The sequence below is a fragment of the Amphiprion ocellaris genome, chromosome 1 (assembly GCF_022539595.1).
Source record: "Amphiprion ocellaris isolate individual 3 ecotype Okinawa chromosome 1, ASM2253959v1, whole genome shotgun sequence".
NCBI classification, from domain to species: Eukaryota; Metazoa; Chordata; class Actinopteri; family Pomacentridae; genus Amphiprion; species Amphiprion ocellaris.
Window position 1 is genome coordinate 13,555,462 of NC_072766.1, and position 11,786 is coordinate 13,567,247.

The following is an 11,786-nucleotide window of genomic DNA, read 5'->3' on the forward strand; positions in this document are numbered from 1 at the left end:
AGGAAAACGTTAGGAACTGCTCGAGAATAAACAAAAACGCACAGTAAAACAGCTCGTTACTCTATGTTGATTTATTGTTTGTTCAATAAAGTACATGATGGATGATCCATATTTTCGGACAGAATGCAAAACATGGAGGCGCAGTGTGAGATCTTTCCAAACAGACTGGGGTAAAGCCCACATTCTAAATGCCATCTGTGTCTCACAATCTTCGCGATGACCAGATTCATACACTAAAACATGGCGTCTGAGTGAATGAGCAGCATGTCCATTTTTTCTTAATAAACTGTTGTGTTCACCCCAAGTGGACGCTCCACTCATGTTTATTAGCCACACAGAGAGGCAGTAGCATGGGTATCAAGTACGAAGCCTCACTATGAAAATAAAAAACAAGGTGTTACATTTGGGTTTGGGTGAAGTTTGAAAAATAATTATTTATGGTGGAATCCATAGAGTACTGTAGTTTAACTCTTGAGGCTTGTGTGCTTGTTGTTTTTAGGGCCATAAAGAAGGACCGACTGAGAAACTGCTGCCCTGTGACCACCTAAACTGAAACCAAAAAAAGACTTACAAATCCTACTGGAAAAGTACTGAATACATTGAAAGACTGATGTGCAAATTCCAAAGGTAGATAATCAAGAGACTAAATTACTGGATGATTGATTAGTTCAGATTAACCCAGAGAACCGATAAACTGATTAAAATGCCTTTAATACAGTAAAGCCTACTGACGGTCTTGCCTTGAAAGTCAAACACAGTGCTGTACAGCTTATAAAGTGCTACAACTCACCAATAAAATAAAACACATTTTCTACAGGCTTTCACAAAGCAACAGATCTCATCTTGTACGTAAAACGAACGCACACTGCCCAATGTCTTTTCCTTGATGTTTTAAAGTGAGAGGGCCCATAGCAGATTAAGAGCACAAATTCAGGAGGATGCTCATGCACAGCCAACAGTTGGTTCCACAAAATAAATAAGCAAAGATGAGACAATCAGCTCAGTCAATAGGGGGGAAGAAATGTATATTTTGCAATTTGGCAGGGGAGCCTGTTCAGTGAAATTCAAAACGAAAAAGAAATGTAACCAGAAAACAAACTATTAACAACAGCAACCGTTCCAAGTTGAATTTGTGACGAAATCCAATCGAGATCATCTAAATACTGAGCTGTTCTAAAGGTGGAATGGAGGAGACCAATAATAAGTGACGCATAAAGCTCCTTTTCAACACTTTGATTTCATTGCTCTCCCAGCAGGACAGTCTACTTGGTGACCGCATGAATGGCTTCTGCCAGGTAGCCCACGTTGCCAGACGACACTCCTGCCATGGATATTCTGCCATCCTTGGTCATGTACACTGAATACTCCTTTATGATGCGCTCAACCTGCAGGAAAAGAAAGGCAACAAACACAACTTTAACAACACTAATAAACCATAGCAGAGATTTGTCCTCAGTGTCTCAGGGGAGTTTATTACTGGTCTCCAGGTTCAACAGTCCTGACGTTATCAAATAAATACTAAAGAAGCTAATTTGATTCCAACATGCAGAAGAAAAATCACAGAAATACATGTAATTTTACTCAGTATTTGAACCAGGTTGAGGGATTTCTATATTATCTTTTTGTCTGAAAGTTTTTAACTGCAAATTTTTATTGAAGAGCTGATGAAAGCAAGAACATAAACTCTGACTTTAACTAAATATTTGAAAAAAGGCATTTCAAAATTCCAAAATCATTCAAATTGTGCAAAAGAAATGTGTGAATTTCCTGAACTTAAGAAATATTTTATATTTATTAAAAGAAAAAAGTTTCAATCTACAAATATCCTAATGCAGTGAACAAAGGAAAGGCTGGTGGTTCTTTTTTCTTTTCTTTGTTGGAAATTGACATTTTTTGCTTGGTGTTTTTTTTTGTATGACCTTAAAAGAATGACTTGACATTTTGGGAAATACAGATATTGGCTTTCTGGGGAGAGTTAGATGAGAAAATCAATACCACCCTCCCACCAATGCAGTAAATACGAAGCCACAGCCAGCACCTGTTCAGCTGAAGAAAGAGACGGAACACAGGAGAGGAAACGGCTAAAGTCACCCGTCTCTGGACAAAGGGAACAAAATCGATCCAGCAGCACCTCTAAAGCTCACAAAATAAGACCTAATATCATTTAGGTTTAAATCCGTAAAAAAGCTGCAGGAGAAAAATGGCCACAATTTACAATTTGCCGTTTCACGCTCCCGTCTATTTCTTGGTGCTGAGCAGTTGCCAGGCAACCAGCTAAGATTCCAGAAAGCTGCTTTTCTGGTTTCTGGCTGCAGGTTTAAATTTAATGAACAAATATCAGAGTGGTATCGACCTTTTGATTTAACTCTCAGCCCAAAGACACCCAAGTGTGTCTCAAAATGCTGCACTATTCCTTTACTGTATTTTTACTGTAAATGTGCATCATCTGTTATTGTGTGATACAACTTATCAAAGTAAGAGTACGTTTACAAATTGAACCTTTTATTGGGTTATTTAAATGAGGAACATATTCTTCTGTTGTGTGTCCGAGTACCTGTTCAGGTTTGAGGCCTGTAAAGCAGAACATCCCGATCTGGTCGATGACGTGCTGCCAGTTGTGGGAGGAGCCGTTCTTTTTCAGACCAGCCGCCAGCTGTTCTCTCATCTTGATGATGCGGTTAGCCATACCATGGACCTCCTCCAGCCTGGATAAATAAACACACACAGATCAAGATAAAGGTGTAAGAATGGATCTTGAACAGGTAATTAAAAGACTTTCTATGGAGACACCAAATTACACATTTTATTCAGGTTCAGTATCCCTATACATGCATCTAAAAGCTCGTACCACAGCGAGCGCAGATCTGGTGTGCTGAGAATAGTCGAAGCGATTCTGGCGCCGTTCATTGGAGGGTTGGAGTAAATGGGTCTGATGAGGATCTTCAGTTGAGACTCCACTCTCTTTGCCTCCTCCGCATCTTTGCACACTACAGTGAAGCCTCCAACACGTTCACCTGTCAACATTAATACACACATTCAGTAAAACAATGTGATTTACAGTGAGTCTGACCCGTTCGTGTCTGTGAAACAGGAAAACTGTTCATCTGCAAAGAGTGATTGATTTAATCCCTTCTATCAACTTTGAGAAGTTCCCAGAGCTAATCATGTGTGACTTTCAGTTTTGCAGAGAAAAACAAGCAAATCTAAGCTTAATTCTGGAAAATACTGAATTAAAAATCACTGTATTCTGTATGCCTCATTAAAAAAAAATTTATTTTATTTATTTATTTATTTTTGTTGCAGAATTTTATGTAGCAGTGAAAAATGAGAAAACAGAGTAAAAAGGTGACAGGAGGAGGAGCAAAAAACACTTCAAAACTGTTTGAGGCTTAGAGTGTAAAAGCTTAAAACAGAAACTGAATCAAAGACCAATTTAATAGTGGATTCTCTACATTTGTACATTACAATCATCATATTGTAAATTTGCAATCAGTTGAGAATATTCTAGAACAGAATTAATTGGGTGAGTGTTTATATGTCAGTCACAGAATCATAGTGTATTGTGTGTAAAATGCAAAGAAAGTAAAATGTATTGTTTCCTATAAAGTACCACGGCTCTAATTTTTTTTTATTAAAAATCTCTTATATCTGAAGTAAATCTCTCAGTGTAATGCCAGATATCACTATATGATTATTTCAGGACATTCAGATTTTACACAGAAGCAGCTGTGTTGAACAGCAAAGTAGAAAAAAATGAATTATTACAATTTGTTTTAGTAATCTGAAAGCCTGACCGCTTATTTGAATAAACCATATTTGACTAACAAATTGTCACCACTGGGTGGCGGTAAAACACAAGCTGAAGTTCAAGCAGTGAGGCACTTTGTTTACTTTTCATTCTCTGACAGTCACATTCAGACTTGCAATAAATCAAACATCAATTTCACCTGAATTTTCAATAAAATATTTTAGTTAATTTTGGCACTGGAATCTGATTGTCGTCTTTATGAAGATATATTTAAGAAGAGCCTGCACTAACTCCGACTGACCATAGAGTCCCATATTCTTGGCGAAGGACTGGGACAGCACAATGTTGTGGCCCTGTTCGATGAAGTAGCGCACGGCCCAGGCATCGCGATCGATGTCTCCACTGGCGAAGCCCTGGTAGGCCATATCGAAGAAAACAAGCAGGTTGCGTTTCTATAAGGTGAGAAAGAAAGAAAGAAAGAAAGGAAGAAAGAAAGAAAGGAGGAGACAAGAAAGATGTAGACAAAGCAAAACAAAGAAAAAGATAAAGAAGTTATTGTGATAACACTTAACATGCAGTATTTATCAGATATGGCTTTTGAACTGTCAAAGAGCATCTGAGATAAAACAAAGAACACATTTTATCAACGATGCTGCTGCAGTTTTGCAGGACCTTGCTGATAACGATGCTCACTTACCTTCACAATGTCAGCAATCTCCTTCCACTGCTCGGGCCTGGGGTCCACACCAGTGGGGTTGTGGGCACAGGCATGCAGCAGGATCACACTCTGCTCTGGGATTTTCTGTCACATAAAGAAGAGTTTCGGTTTGTCAAACTACAACACACATCTACTGCAGACTCTCCTTGTTGACAGTATTTTCACTATAGCCCTGCTCTATCACTATTTAACAGACTCTAACCACATAGTAACATCCAGTGTGTCTGTATTCAGCTCATATCATCAACTTGATGCTTCCTCACCACTAAATGTCAACTAAGGCTGGGCCTCTATGTGTATATTTATTTTAGAGGTTCTGACCCACTTTAATTAAAGTAAAAGGAGAATACATGAAAATAACTGATAAAGGGTAAAAACAATAATGGATATCTTTTTTAACTGTAAACATTTAATATTGCACATACAGTATAGAGCAAGTAAAAACGGGGAAACTGACGTATCTAGGCGATTACTGAAGAATTTTGAAACCTAAGATTTACTCGCTAAGACCTGAAAAGGACAGGAGTGCATTGTGCTTGACTAATGAATCCCTCTAGAAATAGCACAGAGTAGAGTTGGGATTTTAGCATTTCAGCACTGAGTTCACTTAATTGATCCAAATTGCTGAGTGTAAACCGCTGAACTTTTGAAAGTTATTAAAATCCTACGAACTAAAACTCAACAGTCTAATTAACATTCACAAACTGAAATGAGGTAAGACAGAGCTTAATTCATTGTCAGAGAAATGTTTGGATATGTACATCCAGACTGAGCAGCCTTCTGACTGTGACTCAGATTAGGATTGAATTTTAGCATTTCATCCAACCTCAAACCAGTGTTGAATTCATTTATTCGACCCTCTGATCTCCGGCTCTCATTCATGTCTTACAGAAATGTCCTCAAGAGCTCCTTTGAAGTCAAATCCACAGGTGGAGGGGTCATAGTATCTGTAAGCTTTGAGCTGCATGCCAGCGTCTCTGAAGATGGGTGTGTGGTTTCCCCAGGACGGTTTGGGCAGGTACACATCACGAGGACCTCCATGGAATCGAGACTGTGACCGAGAAAGACCAGACCAGGTGAGATATCCAGAAAAGTCTAAATACTGCATTTTTTAAAAACGTTTTTGTGCTAAGTGATGAATACAAAAAATATAATAGCTCACCAAAAAGTTGGCTCCAATACGCAGAGATCCAGTTCCTGAGATGGTCTGGACGGTGATGTTCTGTTGGGAAAAGAAAAATGCTGCATTGATTTGGACTTGAAACTGTCAGAACTGATTTGAACTTAATTAAGGGTGGATTAGCAAACACGCCAACATACCCTGCTGCTCTTCAGGACCTCACTATCATTACCAAGAGCCAGCTGGGCACAGGCCTTGGTGAATTCCCCCAGACCACCAATGGGAAGGTACTCCTTATCCAGCTGTTTGGATGCAATCAAAGCCTCTGCCTACAGCATGAAGTGGGGAAATCAAAAGGTATAAAACATAACTGTAGTTTCAATGACTGGTATTTCCTTACTTTACACATCAAATGTCTGGGATTTAGTGAACATTTTCTTCAAAACAAAGCAAGCGCACAGACATTAGTCCATGGTGATAATTCAGAAATTATTACACTGAATGCTGACGTTCCTGCTGCTGAAGCAGAGCTCAGAATGACAAAGCAGGAATGAACCAATGAGGAAGAGACCAGCAACAACCTTTAAACTCTTCTAACAACCAGTCAAAATATTAACCATCCAAACTCCCCCAACCTCAATTTTATTAAGATTTGCTTTAAAAGGTCACTAGAGTACTTTAGATCTATTTCAGTTCACCAAAGGTCTGACACAAAGAAACCATAAAATCAGTTTATTCACTGAAGGATTTGGTGATATCGTTACCTTGCGAACACAGCTGAGGACAAAGGGCTTTCCCTGGTCATCCCTGTAGGCTCCCACTCCCAGGTTCATCTTCTTGGGGTTGGTGTCCCTCTTGAAAGCCTCGGTCACCCCCAGGATGGGATCGGGGGGACCCATCTGCACTCCACCCCACCATGAGCTGCAAAGACCAAAACAGAACAACAGTAATGATGAAAACTGAAGACAGCTGACATGTTTGTGGGCACTGAACTGAAAAACGCTATTTTGTTGATGAACAGAAACACTAATGTACCTTAACAAGGTTCTATAAAGTGTTGCTTCTTTGTGGCCTTAAATAACACTGGTCACTACTCTGAAGCCTGTATTAGCCATGTTCCTGTGACATGTTCAGGAGCTTAACTCCTCATGTGATCTGAGGACACCACACTGACCTGGAGACACATTAACCACACACGTTCTGTGAGCACAAGTTTCATGAGGCAAACATCATAATTCATTTAGGAGGTCCAGAGTCCAAAAACAAAGGCAATAATAAATGTGGGTCTAAAATGTGGGCCATCTCTAAAATCCCTCCCACATTCACTGTCACTGCTACAGTAAACACTCAGTAGGGCACTGCAGAATGTAAAAGATTTAAATATTCTAGACAATGCAATGATCAAGCATGCCAATTGTATTTAATACTGTTGTTTCCTTTTCATGTGGTTCTCGCAGTTTTTGCAAACTCATTTTTAAAAAATTCATTTACCTGATTGCTAATGTTTTACATTTAGTTTATTAATCCAGTGTTTCACAGGAAAATATCCATGATTCCTAAATCATCTGCTTCGACAAATTAATACTTTTACCACTATTTTAGTTTTGTCTTTTACACACTGTCATCTGAGTAAGTAGGCCATGATTAAAGGCAATGTAAAAAGGTCATGTAATCTGACTTCTTGACCTCAGCCTGACAGTCTATAATTTATCATGCACATGACAGTGATTTTCTTTAAACTATAATAAGATTTAAGCGTAACTAAAGACATTAGACTTCACAGGCAGTAACACAAACTACTCTGTTTTCAACTAGATGAACGGTTCCAAAATACTTTTATTTCCAACTGAATATCCCCACTGGAGTTTGTTTCACCGCTATCTTAAAAACTGAACATAATCACAGGTGCTTAATAACTACATATGAACTGAATCTTAATGTAATTATAAAGTCCAAAGAAGAAATAAAGTCTATCCATTATGCATCGCTTTGCAACTGTATATTTAGCTTTAGCAAGATGATTGCATAATAATCCTCTTGCTACTGGAACCTTGTGTACAATAGATGAACAAACTGGACACATTCTGTCAAACATCAGCTTGATAAATGAAGTGTGCTATATGTTGTGACTTCCATTTCACTCCTGTCCTCACAGACATGTCATTGTCTCAGGTTTCTTGTACTATCTAAACGCTCTAAACTTTGCAGCTAAATTTAGGACATAGCGCTTTGCAAAGGGCAAGAGTCTCCGATCCCCTAATATTAAAGCACAGATGTGATTAGTTATGCTGTGACTTCATTCAGTGACAAACATACTTCCTTGAATGACAATCAAGTAGTCTGGACTGGTTAGGACAAAGGCAGTTCTAGGTTACGCCTTGTAACTGTACTTTTAATAAAGCTCTTTACAAAAGCAATGTAAAAAAACACCTTAGTGAAGTCTATTTTGTTGAGAGTGTGTAAGAGATTATTTCTAAGGTATTTCTGAGGTTGTAGTTTGCGGTGTTGTTGCATTGTGGTTGTACATGCTGATATCGCTGCTCCCTGTGTGAAGTTCTGTCACATACAGGTGAAAATGTTCTACAGGTGTGTTGTTTAAGATTAGATAAGATTACCAATCATAGCGGGAGTACAGGGAAATACAATAAACATTCTCAACCTATGTATGAGACCATCACTATGACATGTTTTAGCTATGAGACAGTGTATGCAATCATTGTATGCGTGCATTTAACTTAGTGTGGAATTTAAACACAATGTAGTATATTACAATTAAAAAGAGAAACAGCAAACTGCTCCCTGAAGAGGCATTTGACCTCAAGTGGTCTCATTCAGTTTGCAGTGTACATGCACACAGAACCTTGAACAGCTGAACTTCAGGGTTCAAATAAACACGAGTGAGTTATCAGTGATCAATAGACCAAGGACCTTGGTCTAACAGCAGGATCGACCCTTCCCAACTTCACATACTGACGTCTAGCGTTAAATAATAACGTCTGAATGCAGGTGTTGCTACTGGCGTGTGAACATGAGACACACAAAGCAGACACACTGAAACACACCCATGCAGGCAGAAATAGGAGATGAGCAGCGAGCAAAATGAAACCCAGAGTTGCACTGGAGGACATAGGTCGAGGGGTTCAACAAATATAAGCACTAATGATGAAACTAACATTATAAAAGTTTCATATTAAATCCTTAGTTACATAAAAGCGCAATAAAAGATCTAAACAAGTTTGTCCTCCAAGCACGCCATGAAAGGACACGCCGCTTTCGAGCTCAGTTTCACAGCTGGAAATGAGCCAATCAGCGATCAAAGCCGGAACACGACAGCCAATCAGCTCACACGACTTCACCTACTACGACAAGCCGCTTGGCTCAAACTGTGCGTGGGGTGTGACAACTGAAGCTATCGCGATCGTTTCAATAGTCAATAAAGTTGTTTTAAGAATTTAAGGATATTTGTTTAAAATCAACTTAACTTGATTAAATAAAGAAGTCATTTGTAACACGTAAAAAAATATAGCTGGGCTGTTATTTCCGTCTACAGCAGGTGCCTGCCACCACGGGAAACTGTGCTTCTGACACACTAACGTGACTTTCATTAGTAGCAGCTTCACTGATGGCAACACAAAGTTACCCTGTAAATGTAAGTTTAGTGGCTAACAGAGGTTATATCTTAAACTCCGGGCTCTAACCGGTGAGGTTACCGAATCATAAAACAGCAGAGCTACATTATGAACACTAACTAGCTGCGCTCTGGTCACTGAAGCTAACCTCCGCCGACAGCTCAACGGGGCCTGCGGAAACCATTTGACCCCTGTTAGCTAACTAGCTAGTCGGGCTACACTAATCACCGAGTAACGACGCCTCAACGTACAACCGGCGGCTGACGGTACCGTTAACCTTCAAATAACAGGTTATCTGCTGGTCTAACTAGCGGTGCAAACACACCGTTAACTCGTCAATATAACCAGAGCTTTAACTGTTTAAGTGTCTCTGTCCGCGTTTATTTTGGTACCGAGTTATGCCTGTTTACCTGTTGCGGGTGGACATAACTCCCAGGGACGGGGAGATGTTGCCCAGACAGTAGATCACCTTGTTGGATTTGAGCAGGGCCATAGCTGCTGCGCTTGGGAGTCGAGCCTAGAAGGATGTGGACGGATGTGAAGGGCAGGAGCGACCACGGCGCTACGCTCTGGTGTACGCGCTGACGTCAGAGAACGCGCATACGTCGGGACGCAGCGCACGCACGAAGGAAAGATTATTATCTGACTGGTAATCCCTAAAACTAGTGCTGCATGGAGAGAGCAGCAAAAGAGGGAGAGGACAGCTACACACACACACACACACACACACACACACACACACACACACATATAAATCCACATAACTCAAATAAAATCTTCTTATTGTAAATTATATCACTTCTTCAGGATTAAAACTGACTGACAGTGGATGTCTATATTTCAACTGTCATGTTTCGCTGGGTTCAGGCAGCAATCCACATTAATATGACACAGAGAGAGGTCCTTCATAGCCAAGAAATGCCCTCAAACACCATCATATATGAACAAAGCAAATAAAAATCAGAGAAATTAATATTAAAAATCACCGCAGAAAAAATGTATCTCCAAACATATTGTGGCAAAATATACAGTAAATATGCACAACCAAAAGTATAATATGGAAAAATAAGATTTCAAAAATATTGAGTGGCTTCTGTGTGTAGGCAGCACAGATTGATGAAGTGACCAACTCAGTTTATATTTTATACTGAAGTGCAGCTAAAGTATATTCTACTGTCAAAGGCTTTCAGCACTGCTTTGCTTAGTTACAAGTTGTACTTGATAAACCTAAACTATTTGTCAGTAAAACTAAATACATAATCTTCACCAGAGACATACACTACCAGTCAAAAGTTTGGACACACCATCTCATGCAATGGTTTTTGTTTGATTATTTTCTACATTGTAGATTAACACTGAAGACATCAAAACTATAAAAGAATACATATGGAAATATGTTGTAAACAAAACAGTCTTTATTTTCAGTATTAATCTACAATGTAGAAAATAATACAAATATATAAAAAGCATTGAACGAGAAAATGTGTCCGAACTTTTCACTGGTAGTGTAAATATTTCTTACGGCAAATTTGTCATGTAGTGGAATATTCTTTGAGTACGATATGCTGAAAGTGAATGATGATGTAATCCTGGCAGATGCTGTTTGAATTGATGAGTAGCATAAGTGTGTGAAGATACTTAATGTTGAATATTCTAAAAACCATCGACGCTTTGATTGTGTTGAATGTGTGCGTGTGAGTGAACAGAAGGACGAGAAACTGTGTAAGGTTGCCTGAAGGGTTGATAAGAAATCGCAAAGTATAACCTATAACTTTGGTGTGAAGATATATTCTTTCTAGGAGATGAAATGTGGAGCGCTCAATGCATAATGATGTATACTTTAGGTATTATAACTTTAATATATATTGGGATCATAATAGCACCTACAAGTCTAATATGCATGAAATCTATCACAAAATAAGAGGGGTAAGATGTGGAGCAAAAAGTCTGAACATGTCTGGGCATATTCTCTGTGAAACATGACCTAATGATAACCTAATGTGCATGCCCACTGTGAAATGTAATCTGACACTGAAGCATGATATTTGGTGACAAGATCTGACCAATAGATTTAGAAAAGTATAATGATGTCAAAACTGTTGCTACTATCATACGTCCTAGAGGTGTGGAAAAATGACCAATTCTCACAGCAAAAAAGATGGGTGCACAGCTCAGTATCTTTAGTCCTGGATTTTTTTGTCAACAAATAAATCCTGCTGCCCTCTGAATGCTGACTTCTCTTGGTGATTTTTTGAAGATCTTTGAGGAATCTTTTTAGACATTTGAACACGGTCAAGTCATAGACTCTGGTCTTGATCTGTGACTTAGCTTACACTTCAGTCACCTCTACTCTGAATGGTACAAATATTCAAAGAGTAAAATAAAACAAATATTTATTTATTTAGGAATTTGAATCAATGAGAATCTGTCTTTCTTTTGCAGTGATATCATGTTTTACTCGGCATTGTAGAAAAATGTTAATTGAGGCAATTTTTCTATCAGTGTTGATGGCATTTAATACATGTATGCATCAGCGGGGACTCTTAAGACCCTAGACACTATTTATCATTC

The 11,786-nt window shown here is 38.9% G+C and overlaps 1 protein-coding gene across 1 annotated transcript; it reads right to left on the reverse strand.

Annotated features, from left to right (window-relative positions):
• Positions 1-56: 56 nt before the first annotated feature.
• got2b (glutamic-oxaloacetic transaminase 2b, mitochondrial) lies at positions 57-9,787 on the reverse strand. Its single transcript, XM_023297731.3, has 10 exons — positions 9,626-9,787; positions 6,351-6,507; positions 5,787-5,915; positions 5,629-5,688; positions 5,356-5,517; positions 4,446-4,550; positions 4,050-4,200; positions 2,849-3,014; positions 2,555-2,705; positions 57-1,385 (listed from the first exon to the last, which is right to left on the reverse strand). Exons 1-10 carry the CDS (start codon positions 9,706-9,708, stop codon positions 1,263-1,265), a joined length of 1,287 nt encoding a protein of 428 aa, XP_023153499.2. The 5' UTR covers positions 9,709-9,787; the 3' UTR covers positions 57-1,262.
• Positions 9,788-11,786: the final 1,999 nt, after the last annotated feature.

Coding starts and splice junctions, on each gene's coding strand:
- got2b (XM_023297731.3), bottom strand. CDS start 9,708: ATGGCCCTGCTCAAATCCAACAAGGTGATCTACTGTCTGGGCAACATC. Junction 3,015..4,049: donor CAAGAATATGGGACTCTATG/GTCAGTCGGAGT, acceptor TAATGTTGACAG/GTGAACGTGTTGGAGGCTTC. Junction 2,706..2,848: donor CCAGATCTGCGCTCGCTGTG/GTACGAGCTTTT, acceptor TTATTTATCCAG/GCTGGAGGAGGTCCATGGTA.